Here is a 27,695-nt window from a genome sequence, read left to right on the forward strand (position 1 = left end):
GTACAAGACTGAGGACTAGAAGGACCCAGATGTGGAGCTCAGCTCTGGCACAGGAAAACGTTTGCTAAGAAGTCAGTGATATCATTCACCTCAGAGGGATCATCCTATTTGCGGAATCTTCCAGCATATAGACTAGGTCATGAGCCCCAGTCTAGGGGGAAGACTTTCTGGGGGGAAGATGGAAACTCCGAGGAATTCCTGATAGTCCAGAGCAAGCTTCTCAAACTTTAATTTGCCTTAAAAAAAAAATCACCTGGAGAGCTTGTTAAATCAGATTCCTGGGCTCCAAATCCAGGTAGTCTATTCCGCAGGGGCCTGGTAATTTGCATTTCTAATAAGTTCCCTGGTGTGGCTCATGCTGCTGGTCCGGGGACCACACTTTGAGAACCACGGGCTGGCAGAGGTTTCATATTGTGCTCCATCGCGCCCCCTTGTGGGGGGAAATGGTATGAGAAAAGCAACGGAATGGGACCCCCTGCCCGCATTCCCGCCTACATCCAGGACACCTTTCAGTCTATTTTACAAATCTGGTTTCGTGTGTGTGTGTGTGTGTGTGTGTGTGTGTGTGTGTGTGATAAATGAAGAACCCCTCATAAAAAGGAGAGGAGAGACCACGGGCCTGGAACAGGTGGGCCCAGGCCTGTATGACGGGCACCCCCAAGAAAGGGGGCTTCCCCCCCCCCCCCCGGTCCAGCGTGCCGTGTCATGAGGCAGCCTCCGCTGATAAGCGGAGAACGTTCAAAGCCAACAAAACCCTAAATAGCCAACCAGGTGAGCAGAGGCAAGGGCAGGCACCAGCTTCCGTGCGTGTCCCATCTCAGGTCAACCGAGCCCGTTCCCTCGGGCACCTGGGGCCCCGGATGTGCCCAGCTGTCTGCAGCCGGGGCAGTTTCCCTGTCTGTCTTCGGGCTTAATGCCTCTCCAGGCACACGGCAGCAGCCTGGCTCATGGACTTTACCTGGCACTGTCTGAACGCTCTCCACATCTCTCTGCCCTGTGCCCAGGCCCAGCAGGAGCCTCAGCACAGCCACCTGAGCCTCCGAGAGCCAACCTCAGGACAAGCTGATGCCCTCCTGCAGCTGGGACCCAACAACAGTAGCCGTCTGGGGTAGAGCCCAGGTTCTGGCGTCAAAGCGTCAGGCTCGAGTCTCGGCCACTGCAAAGCTAAGAGATTTGGGGTGAGGCCACCCGTCAGAAGCTCTGTTTCCTTGTCTGTGAAATGGTGATGCTTCCGGAGCCTCTGTGGGCTTTGAGCAGACCTGCCAGTGTAGAGCTCCTTGTGGAGCACCTGGCGTGGGGTGAGCCCTCAGGGAATACCGGCCAATTACCCCTTTGTCTTCTCTGGACATTATCGTGTCAGCGGTTTGGACGAAGTTCAGTTCGCTAGGCTGCCGCAACAAAGGCCACACACGGGGTGGCTCAAAACAACAGAAATTTATTTTCTCACAGTTTTGGAGAAAAGTCCAAAAGCAAGGTGTTGGCAGAGACATGTCCCTCTGGAGGCCTTCGGGGAGATTTTTTCCGTGCCTTCCTCTTCGCTTCCGATGGCGGCTGGCAATCCTTGGCGTTCCTTGGCTTGCACCTGCCTCTGTCCTTGCCTCTGTCGTCACATGACCTTCTTTCTGACTGTCTCTGTATGTCTTCCTATAAGGACACCAGTCACATGGGATTAGAGCCCACCCTAATTGAGTATGACTTCATCTCAATTTGGCTCTATCTCCAGAAGCCCGATTTCTGGTCACAGTCACAGTCACAGGAACCAAGGTCATAGGTATAGGTCACAGGAACCAAGGGTTCTGAGGAACAGGAACCAAGTCACAGGAACCTAAGGTCACAGCCACAGGAACCAAGAGTTAGAACTGGAATGTGGGGGCGTCTGGGTGGCTCAGTCGGTTGAGCGTCCGATTTTGGCTCAGGTCATGATCTCGCCGTTAGTGGGTTCGAGCCCCGCATCGGGCTCTGTGCTAATGGCTCAGAGCCTGGAGCCTGCTTCGGATTCTGTGTCTCCTTTTCTCTCTGGCCCTCTCCTGCCCGTGTTCTCTCTCTCTCTCTCTCTCTCTCTCTCTCAAAAATAAACATTAAAAAATTATATATATAAAAAAAGAACTTGAATGTGTATTATTAGGGAACATGATCGAACCCATAATACTGCCCAACTCCAGTGAGGCCACAGGGACCAGCAGGCACGAGACCCCAGGTTCTTCGCTGTGAGGCTGTATGAGCTTCCCTAGACTTGCACTAAAATGTCCCAATGGTTGTGTCTTCCAGGGTGTTCAGACTTACACCTCTTGGATATGCTGACCCCCACTGAAAGAAAGCGGCAAGGATACATCCATGAGCTCATTGTGACAGAGGAGAACTATGTGAATGACCTCCAGCTGGTCACAGAGGTAATGGCAGCTATGGGTGCCGGTGGGGGCTGGGGATACTGGCGGAGGTTGGGGAGAAGGGGGACCTCTGTTAAGGAGGGCTGCACCCTGATTCTCAGCCTGAGAGGTTTTCTGATGTGTGGGGAGCATCTGGATGGTAAATCACACAGGAGATTTCTACCCAAGAGAAGATGGTCGAACTCTTATCCGTGGCCCTCTGAGTCATCCCCGTAGAGGGATCACTCATGTCAGGGGATGAATGAGTCCGTGAGGAGGTGTGTGGAAGGAGACACGTGGGCTGGGGACTGGGAGTCTAAACTCTCCTCAGAGAAGTGGGTGCTTAGCCACCAACTAGTTAATGCCATAGAGCAGGCCATGTGGTCTCCCGGGCCTCGGGGTTGGCATCTGAAAATGGCAGCCATCCAGCCAATTATCTCGAGTCATTCCTGGTGGTACATATTACCTCTGAGGGAAATCTTTTGCTGAGAATGAAGATGTTTCCTCCCAGGTCCCCGTGCACTGCCCTGTCCCAGAGGATGCCTTGTTTTGTCTCTCCTCCTGGGTGGCTGTTGAAAGGCCTGGGCCACTTGATCCAGAAGGATGAGGAGAGGCAGAGTTGGGAACCCCTGGTTTTGAAGAAGACTTTTGTTTATGCTCACGGGAAGTTGCCATGTTAGCAACAGGGGTTTGCAGAGCTGAATGGCAGGATCACTCTACAGTTTGAAAAACATTGTAATAGTTTTGAAACTCCTGCTCCCCCACTGCCCCTCACCTAACAGTTGTGCAACTATCTCCTTGGACAGCCTTTAACCGGGAACGTCACCACCCGCTGCCCAGTGTTGAATGGGTACAGGAGGCGGGATGGGTTACTGGTCCAGGAGGCACATTCATGCATAGGAAGTCATGGTGCATACTTAGGAAAAGGGCCCCTTCCTCAAGACACTTGACTGTCACTAAATATGCAATCTAGGATGTCTAGGATGTGAATGTCACCCCCTTAGATGTGGCACTTTTGTGCAGTGGTCTGGTACATGCTGGGTTCAATGTCAGCTCAAGGACTCATGAAGAATAGGGCTCCCAGGGAACAGCCTGAGCCCAGCCACATTTATTTCAAAGATGGGACAGGCTGTCCCATCTCTAAAGACCCTTCAGAAGAACGCCCTGCCTCCAGTAGGAGACGATGACCTCTTTGCAGGCAGGGGCTCGCCACGTGGGGCTGGGCGGAGAGCTGCGATTTACCCTGAGTCACCCAACCACGCAGAGCTTGGATCCTGGGCAGGCTCCTTTCTTTCCCGGAGCCGCAGCCGGCCCCTGTACCAGCCCGGCCCAGGCCAAGGGCCCAGCGGCAGAAGACATCACCCAGGCTGCTGGTTAGAGTCCCTGCTTCCTTGAGCGGCTCCCCTCCGGGTGCCCGAGGCTCGTCTATGCAGCAGACACTGCAGGGGAGCCTGAAGGAGCCGCCCACACCCACGTGCATCCTGAAGCCCCCCACTTTTCCCGCCATGCCCACCCCCCACTGTGGGCAGGTAAGAGTGTGCGTGACTTTCGACAGGCCTCCGGGCTTTATCCTGGTGGAGTTAAGGCCCGTCCTCTAGAGTTCAGCCACCCTTCCCTGTAAAACAGTGCAGAGACCTGATGGGGAACCACCCCCCCAAACACTCAGGTAGAGTGGGGGAGGGGCGTCTGCTGCAGAAGCTGCGGGAAGCTTCTGGGCCTCCCCACAAAGCTGCAGACGGCCCGGTCCTCTCCATGCTCTGCACAGACCTGCGTGCGTGTGTTTCAGGTGTAACGCTAACGGTTTGCTTTCTGAACTGCTTCGTTTTCTGCACCTGTAGATCTTTCAGAAACCCCTGATGGAGTCTGAGCTGCTGACAGAGAAAGAGGGTGCTATGATTTTTGTTAACTGGAAGGAGCTGATTATGTGTAATATCAAACTACTGAAGTAAGCCTCTCTCCCCTAACCCCGGCCTTGCTTCGTCCCCTCGGCTCTCACACACTAGCACCTCCGCGTGGCTTTGTCCGTGTGTCCCCCGTGCATGCCGCCCCGTGTTTCTTTCTGCCTCTTTTGCTCATTTCCACCCATAAGCACCATGATTCCTTTTCGCGCCCCCCCCCCACCATGCTTCCCGCACACACACCGCCAGTTTGTCATCACACAGAGTAAATTGCCCACTTCCTGCTTTCACTGTGGGTCTAGAGTTTCCAGAGCGAGGCCAGCCCTGGCTGCCGATCGCTGACCGGCTCCCTCCCGGGGCGTGGGGTGGCTCCCCACACGCCCGCCCGCAGGTCCGGGTCCCGTGGGCGAATACTGTTCTCTTGGGACATTCTTGGCTCCTGGGGGCGGAGAACGGTGGGTACCATTTGCTGCCCGTGGTCAGCATTTCCTCAGGTTAACGCTCTGAGAAGCTAGCCTGGAACCCCTTACATTTTATTCCCATTTTGGTTTTTCAGAGGCAGCTTCAGGGCCAGGGAGGAAGCGCTGGGTCAAGAGACCTGTCAAGGTCTTGACCAAGTCAAGAGACCTGGGTTTGGAGCCCAACTCACTGCCCAGCCTCTTTGAGCCTCGGGTTCCCCATCTGTAAACTGAGGGGTTGGATTATGTCATCACAAAGATCCCTTCTGAAAAGACCCCACCCCACCCCACCCCGAGGGGCCTGGGTGGCTCAGTCAGTTGAGTGACGTCGGCTCAGGTCACAGTCTCGCAGTTTGTGAGTTTGAGTCCCACATCAGGCTCCCTGCTGTCCACAGGAACCCCCCTTTGGATGCTCTGTCCCCCTCTCTCTGCCCCTCCTCCTGTCTCTGCTCTCTCTCTCTCTTTCTCAAAAATAAATAAATATTTAAGATAATAATAATAATAATAAAAGAATACCCCAAATCTGTGCCCCGCAGGCCGTACTTTGGAACAACACTTGCTAAGAACACAGAGTAGGCCTGTGGCGATCCAGCGGGCTGGGGGGGGAAGGGCCGCCCCCCACGGGGGCCCCAGGTTGAAGCGCACCCCTGGGAACCTGGAATCCATTCCCAATCTTCATGTTCCCGTAACTGGGAAGCGGCTAGTTCCTAAATGTGATCCCTCATTCTTGAAAAGTAATTCCACGCCCCTCCCCCCCCCCACTTTCTTGAGTGTGTGTTTGGGAGTGGTGGGGGGATGGGGAGAGAAGTGGGTAGAAATAAAAACATGACATCTGCTCTCTCTGTGCTCTGGAAAACAAATAATCAGAGATGACCCCCAGGGGTGCTTTGAGAAACTGTTTCCATTATCCTCCTTGAGGAGGGTGCTGTAGAAGTTTCTGAATGTAGGTACGGGTCGGATGCTTAGGCCTACATCTTGTTCTTGCTCTACTGGCTGTGTCTTTGGGCAAGTCGCTTACATTCTCTTGGTCTTGGTGTCCTCATCTGTAAAATGGGGATAATAATGGTACCTACCACGTAGGGTGGCTATTAGGGGGTCTTTAGATGAAAGTGCCTGCCTGTCTTCAGTGTTGGGCTCAGCCCCCTTGCCTTGGAGCCAATGGGGCTAGTTAACCCCTGAACCTACAGGAACTGAACCTGAAGGGTTGGAGACAAGTTGTTTCAAAATAGCCACAAGTTTTCTGTTGAAAATATACCTACAAGTTATTTTTATTTAAGTTTACTTATTTATTTTAGACAGAGACAGACAGAGAACAAGCAGGGGAGGGGCAGAGAGAAAGGGTGAGAGAATCCCAAGCAGGGTCCACGCAGAGCCTGATGTGGGGCTCGAACTCATGAACCATGAGATCCTGACCTGAGCCAAATTCAAGAGTTGGATGCTCACCCGACTGAGCCACCCAGGCGCCCTTGAAAATATACCTACAAGTTAAAACCTCTTTCCTTGGGCAGCAATCAGTGGGCGGTGGGGAGGTGGGAGATGCATCTCACGTCCCCAAGGGCCCTTGCCCCCCATGTCACCCGCCCTCCTGTCCTGTCAGGGAAACAGCAGCCCCTTCCTTGAGCTCTGTCACGGCCAGCCCCTTCCTCCCGTTAGCGCTGATGTGCTCCCAGCCCCGGAGGTGGGAATCGAGAGTGCTTACAGCTGGGAAAGCCAGGCTCAGAGAGGTCCAGTGACTTGAAGTCACACAGAAGGCAAGCCTGTGTCCCAGGCTGCTCTGTGGATGACCTACTGGAGGTTCCACCCCATCCTGCAACCGATGGAAAGAACGTGGAGCCAGGAGGTGAATGTCCTAAGTTTGTGTCTGGCCCCCAGCGCCTTCTAATTTGTTCTGGGCAGTTTCCTCGGGCAGACCCCTCTCGGACCCCTTGTCTTGGGACCTGTCAACTTGTAGGTGTGGTGCCTGCCTGGTCGGGCATGCAGGGTTATCCTGAGGAGCAAGGAGGTGAGCCATACCCCTGGCACACTGTCAATCATGTCAAACATGCCTGCACAGCACCGTCTTCCTGCCATCACAGTGTCCCTGTGCTCTGTCCCCTCCTTCCTCCAATGACCCAATCAGTTAGCTTGGGTGAACTAATGTTTTTATATCCTAGATAAAATATTTAATAGGAGCCTTCTGGGGATCTGATTTCTTTCTTTTTTTTTCCCTTTTCTATGTCACCATGAAAAATTTTAAACAGAAAAATGAAAAGAAGTATAAGGTGAACGCCCATATTGTGGATTGTATAGTGAACATCTTGCTACATTCCTTTGCTGCATAGACTTGATTTCTCCTGCAAAGGATTAACCCCAATGATGGGGGATTTGGGGGCCCCTACAGGCTAGAAGAGGAAGGCTTTTTTGGATAAAGAGACTGTAAGGCAGCAATCCCTGCAAGGCCACATATCTGCCACTCCCGATCTAAGGGCCAGCGACTCCTTGAACTTGGGGTGGGAGGGGGAAGGACATGGGATTTAGGAGATAGATAAATAAGAAACAAATACAGTGAAAATAAAGGGGTGCTAACTGGGACATAGGACTTCCTACTAATGATGCCTCTGGTTGGGGGTCAGAGCGGATGGTTTGTTCTCTTGCTGGTGAGTGGAGAGCTGTGAAATTTGCTTTTAAGAAACAGAGTAGGACAGAAAGATCTAGAACGTTTTTATGTTAAGAGTGGGCACAGGCCCCTGAGTATAGCTGTCAGAAGTGATAGAAGGGACGCAGAAGTGACATAGGGCTGTGCAAACCAGGTGTTAGGGACCGTTTTTTGTGTGTTTTTTTAAAATTTTGTAAAGTTTATTTCTTTTGAGAGAGACAGAGAGAGTGCGAGTGGGGGACAAGTAGAGACAGAGAGAGGGAGAGAGAATCCCAAGCAGGCTCCGCCTGGAGGGAGGGAACTTGGGGCTGGGGCGAGGCATGGAGAAGAGGCCGGAAGCGGAGACAGGGAGAGAAGCAGAGGGCTGTGGAAGGAGAGAAGTGGAGAGAAACCTGGCCGGAGGGCAGGAGCTGCTTCCGGAGGAAGGACGGGGCCTGCGCAGAGCAGCTCGGGAGTGGAGGCGGGTCTGGATGCTGTGTCTATTGTCTCACGCTCAGTGCTCAGGGACCTGGAGCTCCGGGGTCACAGGTCACACCTCCTGGGTTCAAGGGCTGCTCCCGTCAGTATTAGCTGTGTGAGTTTGGTCAGGTCTCTCAGTTTCCCTAGGCCTCAGGTGTGCCAACAGCCAATAGGGAGAGTTAGCAGTACACATGAGAGTGTTTGTTTGATACGTAAAGGGCGTATTAATAAATGCAAGCTCTGTTGACCATGTGCTTGCTCTGCGGACCTCAGAGGGTCGGGAGTGCTAATTCATTCAGCAAACACCGAGCGCTCTTTGAAATGTCCATTAGCTGATTGCTTACCAGCCGTTCACGGCCTCCACCCAGTAAACCTTTAGATGAGATTACAAACCAGCTCACCAAAGGGCAGAGCTGTGGCAGCTGAGTCACCTGACCCGGGAGCCTGTTGACACCTCTGTTCAAACCCATTCAGTCCCAGTCCTGCCTATGCGGTAGAACATCCCAGAAGGAGACCCACGAGTGAACCTAACAGGTGCCTGGTCCATAGTAGGAGCCTGGTTTTAGGCCTGGCCCCTAGGTGGGCAACTCGAGTCTGCAAGTGTGGGGTTCCAGAACCCAGGCGTTGGTTTAACCTCTTCACGACAATGCCCATCTTTCTTCTTTTCTCCTTTCCTTTTCTCCTCCATTATTATTTTTTTAAGGGGGTGGGGGAGGGGGTGGTACTTTTATTCTCTTAGAGAAAGATTCTTTTGCTCCTCCTCATAGGAAAATGATGGAATGGTGAAATTTCTTCCACTGTCCATGCATAACCAGTTTGTAACATGGTTATTCAGGGCTCTGGTCCCCCAGAACTGGGGGTGACATCATCCCCAATTGAGCAAGTTGAGGAAATTTCTACACGTTGGGAGATATTCCATACCAACCCCCTCAATGAGCAATGGCCATTTGGCTATTCTGAGGGTATCAGGCTGCCACCCCTCTCCCCCCCAAGCTGCCAGTGTTGACGGGCATCTCTCCCTACAAGGGCATCTGCAGAGAGAGAATTACTAATTGTTCAGACCACATAATTTATTTTCCCTAAAATTTCTCTCCCTGACTTGTTTGCCCAGTCCAAGGATTATTCCTTTAGCCAAAGATGTAGGAGAAAGAAAATAATGTGATGTGAAGTTTTTAAAGCCTAATGCTAATATTGCAAAGCTTCCTTGGAATTCTATAGCTTTATCCTACCTCAGGGCTTCTCTAACATGACCATGAAAGCAGCCAAAGGTTATGTGAAAATCATATATTGTACCATTCCATTTCATCCATCCATCCATCCATCCATCCACCCATTCATCATCATTGGGGTAGGCAGAACACACTCATGCCTCATGTTGTGGTCCTGCCGTCAGGGTGCCTTGCTATCCTTGCTGGCTAGAAGCCCAGTGATATGTCCTCTAGAGGCTGGTGTTAGGAGTTCTCCTATTGGAGTTGGAAGGTTGGGATGCACAGTCTTGGCTCTCATGGCCCTGAACACTCGGGCTGCCGCTGGACCCCAGAACAAACCTTTCCCAGTCCCATCAGTCTCTCCTCAGCCTCCAGGATGTGAATTGTGTGGGTTCACTGGTCCATTATCATATAAACAGGCTTCTCTTTTCAGAACCCCATAATCCAGTCAATTTCAAATTAGCCACAGCAATGAAGCAGTCAATGACACAGATAGTCCAGACAATCATTTGTACCTGGCTTTGGTGACATAATGGGATTATTTTTCTGTGGCAGTTGATTTTTACCATCTTAATTATGTTATGTTCAGTCTGAAAATGAGCCTTCATGTCCCTTGGCAACAGTAGCCTCCCTTGGGTGGCACTGGTCCGGAATCAGACTCAGTGCTGGGGCCACAGTGGCCTGGGACTTTGACCACAGATCGTCTATGAAGTGAGACATCAACACAGAGATCCTGTCTGAGTTACTAAATAACTGATTCCGTATTTCTCCATGAGAAAAATACTATTTTTCATGCTGACTCGTTCAGCAAAGATTTCTTTGAAAAGTTTTTATTCCTAAGAACCAGCCAACAGCCATCATGCCAGAGAAAAATGGCCCGGTGATACCTCTCTGTAGCACTAGACTCATTTCTTTTCTGTTCCTTGTCTCCCCAGTAGATCCTTTAGTGGCCCTGGGTCTGTGCCCCTCACACACATTCTGTTTCTGTACAACCTGGAAGTGCACCATGTCACCGTTGGCTGAGGGTAAAGGCAGGGGGCTCACTTCTCACGTTCCCGTGCAGAGCGCTGAGAGTCCGCAAGAAGATGTCTGGGGAGAAGATGCCTGTGAAGATGGTCGGCGACATCCTGACCGCCCAGCTGCCGCACATGCAGCCCTACATCCGCTTCTGCAGCTGTCAGCTCAATGGGGCTGCCCTGATCCAGCAGAAGACGGACGAGGCCCCGGACTTCAAGGAGTTTGTCAAAGTAAGGAGCCCAGGCTGAGCCGAGCCCCGGCCCCTGAGTGGTTGTCGCAGGACAGCTGGGGGTGCGAGGAGCGAAGTCAAGCCTGCAAGCTCATTCCTGCTAAAAGCCAACAGGACTCAGGTCTTGGCTGAGCAACAGGGGTGATGTGAGCTGTCAGGTGTGGCTGTGACCCAAGGGGTGGACGTGGAGAGGAGGGGCCAGCCCTGCGCCCGGCAGCTCTGATCTGTGGTCCAGGAGTGTTAGTGGTGGTGTTTGGGTGCAGGTTTTAATCTTCTGTCTCATTTGTCAGGCCCAGCACGGCTGGCGCCCCTCAGGTTTCCTATTCTGTTTGGCCTGAGCACCCCAGTTCTTTGCTGCAGAGGGAATGGCCAGGAATCCCAGTGGACACTTTGTTCCTTTTCCAGTTTGTTCTTGTTGATGGCCTCAAACCCTGAGAAGCCTGTGGGGGTGACTGTGGGATGCAGGACGTCTACCTTGGGGATAAGGGGATCTCGAGAGCCATGTGTCCACCCAGGGACGTCTGGGGAGGTGGGCCCCGTGCTGCTGGAGGCTCCAGGCCCTGGGACTTGGCATTGACTGGGGTAGGTCCCTGCTGGCCCCACTGGCCCACTCAAACAGCCCCCACGTCTCCCAGAGAAAAAAACCATAGGAAGAGAATCAAATAATTTCTGCTAAACAGTTACATTTTAGGGAATAGACCAGTAACACTAATGGCAGGCTTATCTTTGTACCTTGTGCATTTGGGGGCAGACCATTCCCTCTGGCTCAATAATCGTGTTTGTGGAATCATCACTGTGAGGTACAAGGGTGTTCCCTCCTTGACCATTGCATCATATGATGCTTGTTCTTTCTTGTTCCCCTGGTGTTTCTCAACATGAAATGCTTTGATTTGCTCTCCAGTGAATCGGGACATTCTAAAGTCATTCAAAGGGGAGAAATTTCGGTAAGAAGTAGGCCCAGGGTGGCCTAGAGACTGGAGAGCAGATGCTCGGCCACCTGGGGTTTCAGCCAAGGGCCAGTCCTTCCTGGGCACAAGGCAGGATGAATTCATCACTGGATGCACTTGAACTTGAGGGAAATGCTGACACCACCCAGGGCAGGGGGCTTATTTCCGTTCCCTGATCACCTCCCCTCACCCCATCCCTGAGGGGGTTTGACGTGCCCTTGCCAGGTGTGAGGTGTTCCTGCAGTGATGATGTCCACGTCTAGAGCGGATTCAGACACTGACAGTTGGGGCCCAGGTCACGGCAGCCGCCTGTTTCTAAGGCTTTGTTAAACCTGACCAATGCCTTTGAAAGCTGAGTCACCATGTTATCCCTGTGACTTATGGATGGGATCATCTTTTGGGGGTAAAAGGACTCTTTCCCCCAGTTGAGTTGAAAAAAGGGACAGGTGGTCTAGGGTGGGGACAACTTTCAGGACTTGAGATTGCAGTCCTCACCCCTCATGTCTCAGCTCCACTGTCCTTGCCTGCCTGGGGCTCCCACAGGGATGTGCAGGCTGCGTCTGAACCAGACAATGAGATCCAGCCCTCGTGCCATCTCTGGGACTTAAGGGGAATTTTTATTCTAATTCTACAGTCTTGTGTCTCTTCTTATTCCTGGGACTGTTATAAAGCTCTGGCAGATATCCAGAAGAAATATTCTCTGTAAAGTCAGAATCTCATCTCTGTAAGGGAGGAATTGTATGTCCCAGGGAGGGTGTACTGACTCTGGAGACCAGGAGTTAACCCTGGTGGCTGAGTCACATCTACCGGTGTCCAGTGTCCATCTGGAACGTGCCTCATCCTGGACCAGGATAATCAGTCAGGCCCTTCCAACTCCAGGCTCCTCAGTTCTGGTCCAGATAAATGAGACAACGTGATGGGTGGGGAGTCCTAAATAACATCAGTGTTGATGTCACTGACTCGGTTTTGCAGATTTCTTAAGTGCATTTAAAACATGTCTCATTTCAGAGACTGGCAATGGACCCTCGATGTAAAGGGATGCCGCTCTCTAGTTTTATACTGAAGCCTATGCAACGGGTAACCAGATACCCACTGATCATTAAAAATGTAAGTAGCCATCTCACCTTTTCGAGCAGAAGAATGCTTGCTCAGCATTTCAGGGATCCGGGGTCACGGGCAAGTTCCCCAGCCAATGCACCTGGTATCTGTTGTATCGAATCATGCACCAATGGGATGTTGGAAGCATCTGCTTGGTAACTCAGAAAGAAAAGCTGTTTATTGTGAAAAGAGCTAATGATATACAGTCTTCAGCTGTGATACCAAGTGGCTTTTACCCTATAAGTTGGAAAAAGGGAGCTCAGTTCTTGGTTCTTTTCCTAATAGAGGTGTAATGCCTTCGCGCCTCGATTTTCCCACCAAGAAAAAGAAAGAAACGTAATGCCGACCACCCATCCTCAGAAAGCCATTGTGAAGCCATCTCACAATGTCTCCATCTCCAATATGAGGGAGCAGACTCCGACATCCTCTGAGCCTGTGATTATATAACCACAGGGGGGCTAGGTCCTGGAGACAGGCTTTAGATTTGGTTCCGTTTAGTGGAGACTTTAGACGCCCAGATCTGGGCACTGGTGTGCTCATTGCGATTGGGGTGTTATTGCCATTTGAGTCTCTCAGTGGTAGAGTCAGGAAATATATGTGTGTATTATATTCATACACACATACTCACATATATGTAAGTGTACACACATACATTTATATTTTCTAGATCAATCCATGTATATAAAAATGCATATTAAAACCCATGAGTTGACACTGATACCTCCCGTTCTAATCTTTAGCCACAGAATTTATTCTAACCTTCCCCCTTTCTATACTTATAACTTTTCTATGAGAAACCTGCCTCTCATTATCCTCAGTATGTTTAGTAATTTTCTCAAACTCCTTATAGTAACACATCTCCCTCCGGTCTCCTCAGTTCAACCCCAGCTTGAGGCCACAAAATAAACTCTGGCCACCTTGGCTGAATTAAATGATTAGATTGGAAGCAGGCCTTCGACCTACTATCTCCTCTCTTCCAACTTGACTGTTACTATTTAACTAGCTCAGTACTTCTGTTTACTTCCCCCAATATTTAATTGCACATTGGAGTTGGAAACAGGCTTTTCAAATAGGTGTTTTAGATCTAGCCAGTGAGGAAAGGGAGACAAAAACAAGAAAAGAACTGAGAGTCATACATATTAAAGAGGAAAAAACAAATTATAGTTATTTGCAGAAACGTGCTTGCTGCCCTTTCAAGGACCTGAGAATGAACTGAAAAATAGTGCGGCTAAGAAGATATTTTTTTTTTTTTTTTTTTTGGGACAGAGAGAGACAGAGCATGAACGGGGGAGGGGCAGAGAGAGAGGGAGACACAGAATCGGAAACAGGCTCCAGGCTCCGAGCCATCAGCCCAGAGCCCGACGCGGGGCTCGAACTCACGGACCGCGAGATCGTGACCTGGCTGAAGTCGGACGCTTAACCGACTGCGCCACCCAGGCGCCCCGAAAATATTTTTAAAAATAGAGACTTCTATGAATTAGCATGGAATGACATCCAGAAAATGCTATTAAGTTAAAAAAAAAGGGGGGGGGAGGGGGGCACCTGGGTGACCGACTCTTGATTTCAACTCAGACCTTGGTCTCAGGGTTGTGAGTTCAAGCTCCGCATTGGGCTCCACACTGGGCATTAAGCCTACTTAAAACAAAACAAAGCAAAACAAAACAACACCTTTCGTGAGTAATCCTACAGTGTGGTTCATTTTGCAAAACAGAGGACAAGCTCTATGTGTGATTATTAAATATGTGCAGAGCATCCAAAAGTAGTTAAAGGGATGCCCTTCAGTCTGTTCTCTCTTGGGTAGGATAGTGAAAGGCAACTTTCACGTTTGCTCTGTGTACTTCTGTACTGTTTGAATCTTGCATATCAAGAATGTGTCAATATATTATTTGTAACAATATTTTTCTTAAAAATTTTCTGTGTGACAAAATATAATGAACAACATCAAAAGACAAATGACAGATGGAACCTGGGTAAATATATTTCAGACTGTATGTAAGTGGGTGCTGAAATATACATAGATGACCTACCTGTATCTCTGTATTTATCTATGTGTCTACCTATCCTCTAAGTAAGGCAACTTACAGCTCAAAAGGAAAAAGATAAATACTCCAGCGGGAAAATAGGTAAAATATACAGCTAGATATTTCTGGGAGGCAGTGCAGAATAGCAGTAAGGAACACAGTCAGGAGACAGGCTGCTTGGATTTGAATCTCAGTCCCCACTGCTGTATACCCTTGGGTTAAGTTACTTAACCTCTTTGGTCGTCGGATGCCTTATCTGTAAATTAGGAACACTAATACTACCTACTGCAAAGAGTTGTGAGAATTAACCAAGTTAGTATATGTAAATGTACCAAATTTAAATTAACTAGTAATAAAAGAGACGCATGGCCACACAAGAAAATACCTTGCTTTGGGCTTGCCAGATAGGCATATATTGAAAAGATTGTAGGTCAACAGTGTTGACAAAAATGCTGCTTGAAGGTAAAGTCGTTCAGGCTCTTGGAAGATGTCGGACAGATCAAACTGCACACTCTTTGGCTCAACACTTCCACCTCTAGGAATTTGTCCTAAAAAAAATAATCAGAGAAATATTTAAAAATTAGGAACAACATGAATTTTTATGGGAAGGGAACTATTTAAATGACTTGTAGTTCATCCTTACAATGATGCATCATAGAATCCTTAAAAATGATAGCATAGGTCCACAGGATATGGGCATCAAATGATATTGTGTAACTGCTATTAAGTGGGGGGAAAACAGTGTGCAAAATGGCACAGTGTGGTATGGTAGCATGATTTAATTTTTATTTTCTAAAAAGTTGTGTGCATGTGTCTGTGTGTGTGTGTGTGGTGTGTGTATGTGTAGGCAGAGCATTTAACTAATATACAGACAGAAGTTCTCTCCAGATGGGGAGATTATGGGTGATTTTTTAGGTTCTTTTTTTTTTATTTCAAAAAAAATGAAAAAAAATTTTTTTAATGTTTATTTACTTTTGAGAGACAGAGCACTAGCGGGGGAGGGGCATAGAGAGAGGGGGACACAGAATCCGAAGCAGGCTCCAGCCCCGAGCTGTCAGCACAGAGCCTGACGCGGGGCTCGAACTCACGAACTGAGATCATGACCTGAGCCGAAGTTGGACACTTAACCGACTGAGCCATCCAGGCGCCCCTTAAAATTTTTTTTTTTACATTTATTTATTTTTGAGAGAGAGAGAGACAGAGCACAAGTTGGGGGGGGGGACAGAGAGAGAGAAGGAGACACAGACTTCAAAGCACGCTGCAGGCTCAGAGCTCTCAGCACAGAGCCCGACTTGGGGCTTGAACTCATAAACTGTGAGATCATGACCTGAACCGAAGTCAGACGCTTAACCAACGGAGCCAACCGGGCACCCCAAGTTCTTTATAACTTGCTGAATTTTCTGAATTCTGAATATTGTACAATATTACAGAAAAATCAATAAGCCCATTTCCATTTTGAAACAAAACAAAGCAAACTGTTAGAACTAATAAGTAAGTTCAGTGAAGTTGCAGGGTACAAAATCAATACACAAAAATCTGTTCCATTTCTATACACTAATGATGAACTATTGGAAAGAGAAATTAAAGAGACAGTCCCATTTACAATTTCATCGGCAAGAATAAAACACCTATGAATAAATTGAACCAAGGAGTTGAAAGATCTGTGTATTGAAAGCCGTAAGACATTAGTGAAAGAAATTATAGAAGACACAAATAAATGGAAAGATATTCCATGCTCATGGATTAGAAGAATTAATGTAGTTAAAATATCCGTTCTGCCCCAAACAGCATACAGATTCAATGAAAGCCCATTCAAAATTCCAACATTTTTCACAGAAACAGAACAATTCTAAAACTTGGAGCCATAAAAGACCCAAATAGCCAAAGCAATCTGGAGGAAGAAAAACAAAGCTGGAGTCATCACACTCCCTGATTGCAAACTATATTACAAAGCTATAATAATTTAAAAAAAAACAGTATGGTACTGGCATTAAAAACAGATACATAGATCAGTGGAACAGAATAGAGAACCCAGAAATAAGCCCATGCATATATGGTCAATTAGCTTACAATAAAGGAGCCAAGAATATATAATAGAGAAAGGACAGTCTCCTTAATAAATGGTGTGTGTGTGGGGGGGATGCGCCTGGGTGGCTAGGTCAGTTAAGTGTCTGATTTTGGCTCAGGTCATGATCTCAACAGTTCACGAGTTTGAGCCCCATATCAGGCTCTCTGCTGTCAGTACAGAGCCCGTTTCAGATCCTCTGTCCACCCCACTTTCTCTGCCCCTCCCCTGTGCACAGCCTTCCAAAAAATAAACATTATTAAAAAATTAAATAAATAAGTAAATAAATAAATCATGTTGGGAGAACTGGACAGCCACATGCAAGAGAATGAAACTGGACCAGTGTCTTACGCCGTACACAAAAAATTAACTCAAAATGGATTAAAGACTCGGATGTAAGAGCCCAAACCATAAAACTCCCGGAAAAAAACAGGTGGCAATCTCCTTGACAATGTGAATAGGTCTTGGCAATGATTTTTAAAAATCTGACACCGGGGCGCCTGGGTGGCGCAGTCGGTTAAGCGTCCGACTTCAGCCAGGTCACGATCTCGCGGTCCGTGAGTTTGAGCCCCGCGTCAGGCTCTGGGCTGATGGCTCGGAGCCTGGAGCCTGTTTCGGATTCTGTGTCTCCCTCTCTCTCTGCCCCTCCCCCGTTCATGCTCTGTCTCTCTCTGTCCCAAAAATAAATAAAAACGTTGAAGAAAGAAAAAAAAGAAAAAAAAAATAAATAAAAATCTGACACCAAAAGCAAAAATAAACAAATGGGACAACAGGAAACGGAAAAGCTTCTGCACAGCAAAGGAAACTGTCAACGAAATGAAAAAGCAACCTACTGAATGGGAGAAAATACTTGCACACCAAAAATCTGATAAGGGGCTAGCATCCAAAGTACATAAAGAACTCATACGACTCATAGAATAGCAAAAAAAAAAAAAAAAAAAAACTCCCACGAACAATCGATTTAAAAATGGGCAGAGGATCTGAATAGGCATTTTTCCAAAGACAACATATAGATGGTCAACAGGTACCTGAACAGATGCTGAACATAATGAATCATCAAGGAAATGCAAATAAAAATCATCTCACATGTGTTGGAATGACGATTATAAAGAAATAGCAAGGGTTGATAAGGATGTGGAGAAAAAGGAACTCTTACCCACTGTTGGTAGGAATCTAAATTGGTGCAGCCACTATGGAAAATAGTAAGGAGGTCCCTTGGAAAATTAAAAATAGAGCTACCGCACAATCCAGGTATTCTACTTCTCAGTATTTACCTGAAGAAAACAGAACAGTAATTTGTAAAGATAAATGCACCCCTATGTTCATTGCAGCATTATTTATAAGACATGGAAACAACCAACTTGTCCACTGATGGATGAATAGATATATAAATTATGATGTAAATATATTATGTATAACATGTATAATATAATTTATATAATGGAATATTATTTAGCCATTAAAAAGAGTGACATCTTGCCATTTGCAGCAACGCGGACCTCGAGGGCATTATGCTAAGTGAAATAACTCAGACACAGAAAGACAAATACCATATGATCTTTCTTATATTTGGAATCTGAAAAAAATTAATTAAAAAAGCCTCCCAAGCTCACAGATACAGACAACAGATTGGTGGTGGCCGGAGGCAGGGGTAGGCGGTGGCATAAATGGGTACACTGTTTTTGTTTTTTTGTTTTGTTTTGTTTTTAGTTCAAATAAATTGAAGAAGAAAAAAAAGGAAAGCAAAACGAAACAAAAACAAAGACAAATGCATTCACACAAGCCAGCTGTGTGGGCTCCCAGTCTAGCACTGTAATCCTCAGACTGGGCTGCACGTTAGAATCACCTGGAGAGCTCTAGAAAATTCCTACGCCGGAGTCCCACCGCCCCAGGGATATGGTCAGGGATGACAACAGGAGTTTCCAAAGGGATCCTGACCTCAGCCGGGATTTGGCCTGGAGGGTGGGGCCCTTGCTGGAGATGATCGGTGGCCACGCAGGACCCAGAATGTGCATTTTTCTCAAGTTAGTAGCTTACCTAGGACTTTTAGCCGAAGTGTACCTTTGAGATGAGATATTATTCGAGGTTAGGTCCATGTGAATTATTTGTGTTTGGACAAAGCCTCGGTAGGTACACCCGATGATAATCGTTCCCTTTTACTGAGCACCTTCCCAGGGCCAGGCACTTTGCAAAGTACTTTACTGTATCAAATCACTGAGTCCTCCAATCTTATAAAGGAGGTGCTGTTAAAGTTTTTTTTAATGTTTATTTATTTCTGAGACAGAGAGACAGAGCATGAGTCTGGGAGGGGCAGAGAGAGAGGGAGACACAGAATCGGAAGCAGGCTCCAGGCTCCGAGCTGTCAGCACAGAGCCCGACGCGGGGCTCGAACTCACGGACTGACTGCGAGATCATGACCTGAGCCGAAGTCGGTCGCTTAACCAACTGAGCCACCCAGGCGCCCCTAAAGGAGGTGCTGTTAGCATCCCTACGTTTCATATGAGGAAATTGTGGTTCAGAACATTTACGGGACTGACCCATAGCATGCCTGGTCAGTCGCAGAGCAGAGATTTTAATGCAGGAGGTGGAGCCCTAGGACTGGCACTCTTAACCGCTGGCCTCGAGGGTTCTACCCAGAAAAAGGCACATTTGCTCAGATGTACCCCTTTGCCCGCTGGTCCAGAGGTGCGCAGGTTGCTGCAGCTGTGCACGGACCCAGGAAAAGAGCCATTTTCCAGGGAGAAATCCACGTGGGGTGTATAATGCGCTCGCTGCAGCCACTGCCCTCCTCATACCAAAGTATAAATAATGTGGCGTCCCCTGCCTCCCGAGGGGCCCTGGCCAACAAGGAGTGGCCGTCACGCTCGCGTCATTGCTGCAGTTGGGTGCTCAGAGCTGCGGTTTCTCATGTGAGCACCCATCAGGAAAGGTCCAGGCCCTCCTGTGCTGGGCCCTCCAGCACAGGGGACCCCAGGTCCACCTGCACCTCCTGAGGCTGCTGTCTTCTGTCCTCCCGTGTAGATCCTGGAAAACACTCCTGAAAACCACCCTGACCACAGCCACTTGAAGCACGCCCTGGAGAAAGCGGAGGAGCTGTGCTCCCAGGTGAACGAAGGGGTGCGGGAGAAGGAGAACTCCGACCGGCTGGAGTGGATCCAAGGCCACGTGCAGTGTGAAGGCCTGTCCGAGGTAACTGCCTTCGGGCTGGGACCCGGACCTCCCTCCCGCTGAGCCTCAGCGGCGAGAAAGATCGTGAACCGTCCTCTCCAGGCTACAGCCTGTTCTGTCCCCAGCTGCCTCTCCCCTGCTCCTGAACCTGTCCCGCTGACTTTTTAATTTCTGTATTGCTTTCTTCTCCATTTTCGACAGTTCTGTTTGTGTTGTCGGATCTGCTGGTACCTCTCTTGTGTCTTGTCCTTGCACGCGTGGCCATGCTCTGCGTTTTTTTTCCCCCAACACATTTTAAACATATTCCTGCATATCTCACAGCAGAGAAGTGTAGTATCTACAGTTACGGATCTCGTTCCCTTCTGCTGTTTCTGCTAGCTGTCACCGCGCATGCCTGCTTCTCTGTATGTACTGTGATTTTCGATCGTGAGCTCAGTGTCCCTTGGAGCTTTATCTGTGGGACCTTGGAGCTCTGAAGTTGCATTCCTCCTGAGAGAATTGCTACCAGGATCACCCTAAGTTTCACGTAGAGGGGTTTTTGGATCACACTAGCGTGTGAATTGTAGTTGTGAATGGGTCGGGAGTTGCCCTGTGGCTGCAGATTCTCAGGGGCATTTTTTTTCATTCCACTTACACCAAGGTCAAAAACAAGCAAGTCTTCTTGTTCATCTCTGCTGCGCTTGAGTTCACTCGTGGCCTTTCCTCTGTGGGCTTCTTTTGGTGGAGCTCTCCTGTTAGATCCCTCAGCTCAGTGAGCCCTGGAAACATCGCTTGTTTCCTGCGGCCCATATGGCTTTTGAAGTGGACGCTGAAGGTCCCCAGATTCAAGGGAGGCTGTCAGGCTGAAGCTGGCTTTGGGGTTTATCTTCTGGGGTTCACATTTTCATTGTTTTCGGCCTCTGCACATTGTTTTAAACTTGTTTTTGTTTTACATTTTTATCATTTTGCTTGCATTTCAAAAGTGAATTTTTATATTCAACTCAGTTTTTTAAAATTTTCACTGGATAGGTCAGTGTAGCCCATCAATACTGGAGCAACAGAAGTCTCGCTTCTAGTATTTAATTATTTCTTGTGCCCTACCTTTCCCTTGGTTTCATTTATTCTTGCTGCCCTTCCCCCCCTCCGTCTCTCTTTCTTTGCCTCTGCATGCATGTGCGTGCACGCACACACACACACACATGCCTGCACACACGCCATTCACTAGGGTTTACCAAAATGCCCAGGCAGAATGTATCCCCCACACCCCCCCTCTTCCTGTGGCTTCCTCCTTCTTACAATGCTTCAAAGCCAGGCACTACCCGAGGAAGTCATCACCGCTGGTTCCTTCCCTGCCTCACTTCCTTGTTGGCCTTCAGCACAGGTGTGGGATAAGCCAGCCCGTGGGAGCAGCCCTGTGGAAATCCAGGTGACAAGTGTAGACTCCCATTTCGGAATTTTGTGTCGATAATCAATCCAGGGGCATTCATCCGGTTGGTTGGCTCACTTATGCTTTCATCCATTCATTCATTCAATAAACATTTCTTGAGCACCTGCCCATGTGCCATTGCCTTAGTATACTAAACACTAAGGACATGAAAATCACAAAGATGTCACCTCTCCCCTCTCTAGGGTTCTGCGGTTCTGGATGAAGTGGAGGGACGAAACCAATGTTTACGATAAAGTATGGGTGGCGAGGCAGAGCCAGCTGCAGGTGCTGTGGGAACACATGATGAAGAGGAAGGGACAGTCATAGGGGGATTCAGGGAAGCATTGGAGAAGGAGACACTGGACTGGGTGTTGAAGGATGAAGATGTCTATCCAGGTAGGAAACCAGCGGGAGGGCATCTTAGTGGAGGGACGTCCTGAGCCGGGCATCTGTAGGGCGATAGGCGATACGGCTTTATGGCAAGTTGAAGGCAGGGCGAGAATGGCCTGTGTGTCATTCAGAGGAGCTTTAACTTGATCCTGCAGACGGTGGATCTGAACAGCACCCGAATCTGCCAGGCAGAAGTGCCAACATGGCGACATGCACTTTGGAAAGGGGCCCTTCCTTGCGTCTCATGGCTGCCATCGGGTGGGCTCAGTGAAGCCTGCCTGGGTCTTCATCTTAAATCATGCAGCATAAAATAAGCTCTTGTCATTTGAGTTTCGTGGCTTCTGTGTCCTCTTTGAAACAGACTGTTGTCCTTCCTTATCGGCCGGTCTTACCTAGCTATTGTACAGCAGCTTCCGTCTGTCTGTACAATCATGGAAAGGGGGCACGTTGGCTTCCGTTTCCTGGCCCAGATCTGGGCTCAGACCTATGATTAACTTTCACATAAATGCTGTCTTTGCCACTCTTGTCTTAAGACAGAGAAATGTAGGGGTGGCCTGGGTGGCTTAGTCAGTGAAGCATCCGACTTTGGCTCAGGTCGTGATCTCATGGTTCATGGGTTCCAGCCCCGCTTGGGCCCTGTGGTGGCAGCTCAGAGCCTGGAGCCTGTTTCAGATTCTGCGTCTTCCTCTCTCTCTGCCTCTCCCTGCTTGCACTCTCTCTCTCTCTCTCTTTCAAAAGTAAATAAACATTTAAAAAACTTCTTTTAAAAGATAGAGAAATGTAAGTATCATTCCCAATTCATTTATATTCAGTGTTAGCCTGGCCAATTGGAGGCCCCAAACTTGGAGTATGAATAAATGACATCACCTTTATGTGATCCAGGCTGCCTTCTCTGGATTCATTGTCTGTCCCCAGGTGCCTTGGACTCTCTTGGCAAGCCAGAAGGGCTGGGTTGATCTCCAGCCTCCTGTTCATAGTGCAAAGGGGTAAAAACTAGGCCCCAAAGGCTCCCATTTGGGTGTCATCTTCAGTCTTTTGGGCTCCCTCAGAGCCCCGGTGGCAGATTAGAGACACTTCTCCCTCTTTGTACCCAAGAGTGAGCGGAGTGGTCACTCTTCCTTGATGCCTATAGATCTCCAGTCACAGAGGCACTGCTGATTCTGTCTCCCATGATGGAGGGAGATGAGTGGCCACCAACATCTCTCGGGGGACACATGGTGTGAACCCTGTCACCTCTTCACAAATACTGTCCTCAGGGAGACCTATAGGGCTCATAGTTCTGGAGAGCATTGGCCTTGAAGGCTGCTGGTAGAGCATCCCCTGGGGCCCAAGTGTGGACAGGTGGGGGCCGTGAGAGTCTGACCCTTGCCTGGATCATACTGCTGCCTGGGCACAGCTGTGCCTTTCCCTCTTTCAGTCTCTCACCCTGCGCCAAAAAAAAAAGGGGATCCTAGTGAGGTCATTTTTCTGCCTCGGTCTCCCTCTGCCCCTTTAGAAACTGCTCACGTGAGATGAGAGAGCCCAGAGGGATGATAGAGCCATGTTTTAGCGGCACTCGGAGCCATCTCCAAGGTTTGGCGAAGTGGCAGTGAGAGTGTCCCCTTCACACTTTCCGGACTAGTGAGTTGGTGGAGATTTAATGGGAGCCAACACCGTGTCTGCTCTGCTTGGCTTTGGGGCATCACTCAGCGCCCTTGAGTTTTGCACTCACTCACGTGCGAGGGGCCTGGACTCTAGCTGACCTTGGAAAGTAGCATGTGGTCTGCAGAATTGTGCAGGGAGTGGTTGTTGCTTTCCCCAAGCGCAAGGGACCTTTTGAACCCGTGTGGGGTCATCACTGGAGCTGGCTGATGCCCCCTCTGGAGACACAGCCCGTACTCATTGAGGTGGGAGAGGGCCGAGAATTTTCTTCCTGTTTCCCATTTCCCAGTAAATAGAAGGGGGGCACCGACACCCTCAGACATTAGTAGACCCCTCAGGAGAAAGCAGTCAGAAGTATATTCAAGACTCATCTGGACCCTTGGAATCCCCAGAACTGTGTCTTTGACTGCCTTTGACTCCTTGGCCCTGAAAGGTACTGCCTGAAGTCTGCAAGGCAGTCTTTGATTGAAGCCTAAGATACAGGCCCGTGGGGGCCCAGCCTCCGATTCTGACGGAGCCTGTGCTTTCAGACGCAGAAACACAAAAATCAAAAAATGACCTCCCTTCACCGCGTCCTCTTTGGGCTTTGTTTTCCTTTCTCAGCAACTTGTGTTCAATTCAGTGACCAATTGCTTGGGGCCACGCAAGTTTCTGCACAGTGGGAAACTCTACAAGGCCAAGAGCAACAAGGAGCTGTATGGCTTCCTCTTCAACGACTTCCTCCTGCTGACCCAAATCATAAAGCCCTTGGGCTCATCTGGCACGGACAAAGTCTTCAGTCCCAAATCGAACCTGCAGTACAAAATGTACAAAACAGTAAGTGTGGTTCTAGATTGCGATTCTAGATTGCAATATCAGGGTTGGTGTTGGCGGGGAAAGGAGAAAGTTTCCAAAAGGAGGCAGAGTATGAGCAGGGTTGTGTGTGTGTGTGGGGGGGGGGGGGGTTGTGGCGTAGAGGAGAAGACGGAGGGATGAGCCAGGGTTTAGGGTAACTAAAGAAGTGCAGTTCCAACATTATCAGAAGAGGAACAGCATTCGACTCGATTGACAAGACATCTATCTATGAGCTTCCAAATGGCCACTGTGGTTCCTCAGACATGAGGAGTGCCCCCTATGCTGGTGGGGCTCACGGTCTAGTGTGACGCAGGAGGCAGGCACGGGACAGCTCAGAAGTTGAGCACTGGTGCCCACCTTCCAAGCATTCCCAGACCCCTCCCCAAACTTCTCAGGATCACTTGAAACATCTGTGCCCCTCACCTTTTCCAGCAAAAGCCAATCTAAACAGTCCATGTGTGGAGAATTTCCCTCTGCTGTTTATTTGGTCTGCTCCTATGTACATAGCTGTGTTTGTGTGTCTTTGTGTCACGGGATACCGTTTTCCTAAATTTGTCTGTGTGGGGGCGTTTTTGCGGAAGAATTTTCTCTGAAGCGGCAGTTAGGGGATTGTGGGGTGATGGTGATTGTGGGGCAAAGAACAATGTACTTATGTAGATTGTCACTAGCAACTTTGTATGAAAATCTTTGGAGGGGATTGGCTGGAGGTTAAGTTGTTGAAGACCGTTTGCTGGTTGGGATATGCAATGGCCAAAACAGACCGGTCAGCTCGTATTGTGAAGGGCTTAAAAAATACCAGCAAAATGGAGGAGGCAAAAATTCTATTTATAGTTTGCAATACATGAAAGTTGATATTAATGCAAAATTATGATTCCAGTAGAGTTTACTGGAAAACACACACACACACACACACACACACACACACACACTCAGTTTAGTTTATTAGAACATGTGCACATAAGCTCACGCACACTCATAGTTCATTGAAACACACAGAGTCCCGTCTGGTTGTTTAATGCCTGTGCACTCTCTTTCAGCCTATTTTCCTGAATGAGGTTCTAGTAAAATTACCCACTGACCCTTCTGGAGATGAGCCCATCTTCCACATCTCCCACATTGACCGAGTCTACACCCTCCGAGCCGAAAGCATAAATGAAAGGTAAGACCTGCCACCTGCCTGGCACTGGGCACCTGGGTTCTACCAGGCTGGACATATGTAGAACATTTAATTAATCAGCAGGTCCCAACATTTGTTCAGTTGCAATACCACAACCTCTGGCTGGAGGGGTCTTCATACTTTTCTCCAGAGCCGCTCAAAAGTTTAACACATGGCATGACTTTTTCAAAATAAAATGAATTGAAACTGATTTTGCTTGAGAATTTTTTTAAAGGAAATTTCCATCTTTCTTTGAGATCAGTGGAGCATCTCAGGTTTCCCAAGGTTTTCCAGGTGGCAGAAACCAATAGGAAGGTGATCTGGGGATTAATAGGACCACCCAAGCCCGACCCTATCCTCAGCTGGGCTCGCTTACGCAGACATTCTGGATCTGAGAGCAGTGGGTTGTTTTGTTATTTTGCTTCAATCGTGTATTCAAGGCTCTGCCCTACAGCCAAATGAAATAGATCATTTCTGAAGGGCGAACTTGACCCAAGGCCAACCGACATTCCAAAGGGCATTTGTGCCAAACAAGAAAACTGGCCAAAGCTATCATACATATGGGTCTCCGAGAAATGAAGGAGAAAGCGTCATGCCAACTACTTTGCTCGGAGTGTGTTTGCTTTTCCCTAGAAAGTGGTTCCCTGTCTGGGAAATGGTTTTGTTCTTCCCTTGGATGGTTTAATAAGAGAGATCCTTCTGGCCTTCTTTGGTTAGGCAAACATGGGGTGCTTTTTAAAAGAATTAATTAATTTTATTCAATTTTTTTTTAATTTACATCCAAGTTAGTTAGCATATAGTGCAATAATGATTTCAGGAGTAGGATCTAGTGATTCAGTCCCTATATAAAACACCCAGTGTTCATCCCAAGTGCCGCCCTTAATGCCCCTTGCCCATGTAGCCCATCCCTCCACCTACAACCCCTCCAGCCTCCCTCAGCTTGTTCTCTGTATTTAAGAGTGTCATATGTCTTGTCCCCCTCCCTGTTTTTATATTATTTTTGCCCCCCTTCCCCTATGTGCATCTGTTTTGTAATGGGATGCTTGTCAACGAGGGAGGAGAGAGTTGCATGCCAACATCTCCGGGTCAGCATTTCTCTTCCACAGGGGCACCAAGGCCAAGGCAGGTCTCGAGCATATCAATAAAAATGCCACTCCTCCCTCCTTATTAATGGTAGGAATAATTATTAGCATCATTTGACAGAACACCAGACTTTCTTTCCCAAGCCTTTGTTGTTCAGATCAAATGAACAAAGCAGGTAGGGTCCTGGAGACTGAATTCGAATGGACCTGAGACCTTTTTCCTGAGTTCTGTTTGGCACCTTTCTGTCTTTTTATTTCCAAGGACTGCCTGGGTGCAGAAAATCAAAGCTGCTTCAGAACTCTATATAGAGACTGAGAAAAAGAAGCGGGAGAAGGCGTACCTGGGTATGCATTGCTCAGTGGCATGGACTGTTTCCTGCCGAGCTGGGGCAGAGAAGTTTGGGCTCGGAATCCTTAAAGCTGGAAGATCAGCCTGGAGGCGGAGGGAGGCTGAGAAGGGACGGGAGTGGGGGAGGGGAGAGTGGGGTGCAGGATGAAGGGTGGAGCATCTACCCTGGTGGAACAAGCCAGCCAGAGTCTGAGGGGAGAAGGGGGGGGGCAGCTACCTAAAACTGGTCTGAGGCAAACAGGGATGGGGAAGGCACCAAATGTTTCAGTGAAGCATCTTGTGTTGTTCTTCCCGCTGTCGTAGTCCGTTCCCAAAGGGCAACAGGTATTGGAAGGTTGATGGTGAACGTTGTTGAAGGCATTGAGCTGAAACCCTGTCGGTCACATGGTAAGGACCTCAAATTCCCTCTAGCATGGGTTGTTGGTAGAAGCCTTTTCTCCCTTCCCCCCAGCCAGACTTAAGTCAAATGTGCTGTTTCCATAATCCTAAAATTTCCTTCCAGAATTGGCTTTCCTAACACTTGTTAAAATCTAGAGGTTTTTGTTTTTGTTTTTGTTTTCAGTTTAATCCTTCCCACCATTTTGCTTTTCAGAGAGATCCGGGTGGTTGCCATTTCATAGTAGATGTGATACAGTCTAAGGCTCTAGCAAAGAGACGGGAAAGGCTTAATTTTAAAGTCCATTAATCTAATTATTTAAGTGTTATCAATATTTACGTATTATAACTTAACTGTGATGCTGGATTGTGGGACTTTTTGCCCAGATGCTCCATTTTATGGCACTTACCGAGTGTGGCAATGGGAGGGGGGTGGTAAAAATGAGGGACATGGAGGGAAACTGCTGCCCATCGTGGCTGTGCCCCTGCCATGCCGTGCCCAGAGCGCTGCAGCCAGGTAGGAGTCTAGCAGGCTGTGTCCACTCTAGGAAAGAGTAACCCGTACTGTGAGGTGACCATGGGCTCCCAGTGTCACATCACCAAGACGATCCAGGACACTCTGAATCCCAAATGGAATTCCAACTGCCAGTTCTTCATCAAAGACCTGGAGCAGGAGGTCCTCTGCATCACCGTGTTTGAGAGGGACCAGTTCTCTCCAGACGGTGAGTAGAGAGCGGCCTCGCGAGGTGCCCTTCCTCCTCTGTCATCCAGCTTCCAGGGGTAAATGTTTTCTACCTGGGACCTTGGTGCCCAGGATTTTTTTTGACCTCCCCCCAGAAAGATGAGGTTGGCTCAAGGCAAGACTCAGCCTCCCCTAGGAAGTGGCCTTCACCC

General features: G+C 48.7%; 1 protein-coding gene across 1 annotated transcript in view; it reads left to right on the plus strand.

Annotated features, from left to right (window-relative positions):
* ITSN1 (intersectin 1) overlaps nucleotides 1-27,695 on the plus strand; it is a 218,383-nt gene that overhangs the window by 188,445 nt on the left and 2,243 nt on the right. Inside the window, exons 30-39 of the mRNA XM_047099240.1 lie at nucleotides 2,269-2,390; nucleotides 4,205-4,311; nucleotides 10,088-10,271; nucleotides 12,226-12,324; nucleotides 19,423-19,590; nucleotides 23,609-23,821; nucleotides 24,877-24,998; nucleotides 26,340-26,422; nucleotides 26,730-26,813; nucleotides 27,350-27,523. Coding sequence (XP_046955196.1) covers nucleotides 2,269-2,390; nucleotides 4,205-4,311; nucleotides 10,088-10,271; nucleotides 12,226-12,324; nucleotides 19,423-19,590; nucleotides 23,609-23,821; nucleotides 24,877-24,998; nucleotides 26,340-26,422; nucleotides 26,730-26,813; nucleotides 27,350-27,523 — 1,356 coding nt within the window. The remainder of the gene's footprint in view (nucleotides 1-2,268; nucleotides 2,391-4,204; nucleotides 4,312-10,087; nucleotides 10,272-12,225; nucleotides 12,325-19,422; nucleotides 19,591-23,608; nucleotides 23,822-24,876; nucleotides 24,999-26,339; nucleotides 26,423-26,729; nucleotides 26,814-27,349; nucleotides 27,524-27,695) is intronic.

Source organism: Lynx rufus, unplaced genomic scaffold (assembly GCF_022079265.1).
Source record: "Lynx rufus isolate CCGP_SWC_20201006 ecotype Redwood Valley unplaced genomic scaffold, mLynRuf1.p SCAF_5, whole genome shotgun sequence".
Taxonomy (NCBI): domain Eukaryota; kingdom Metazoa; phylum Chordata; class Mammalia; order Carnivora; family Felidae; genus Lynx; species Lynx rufus.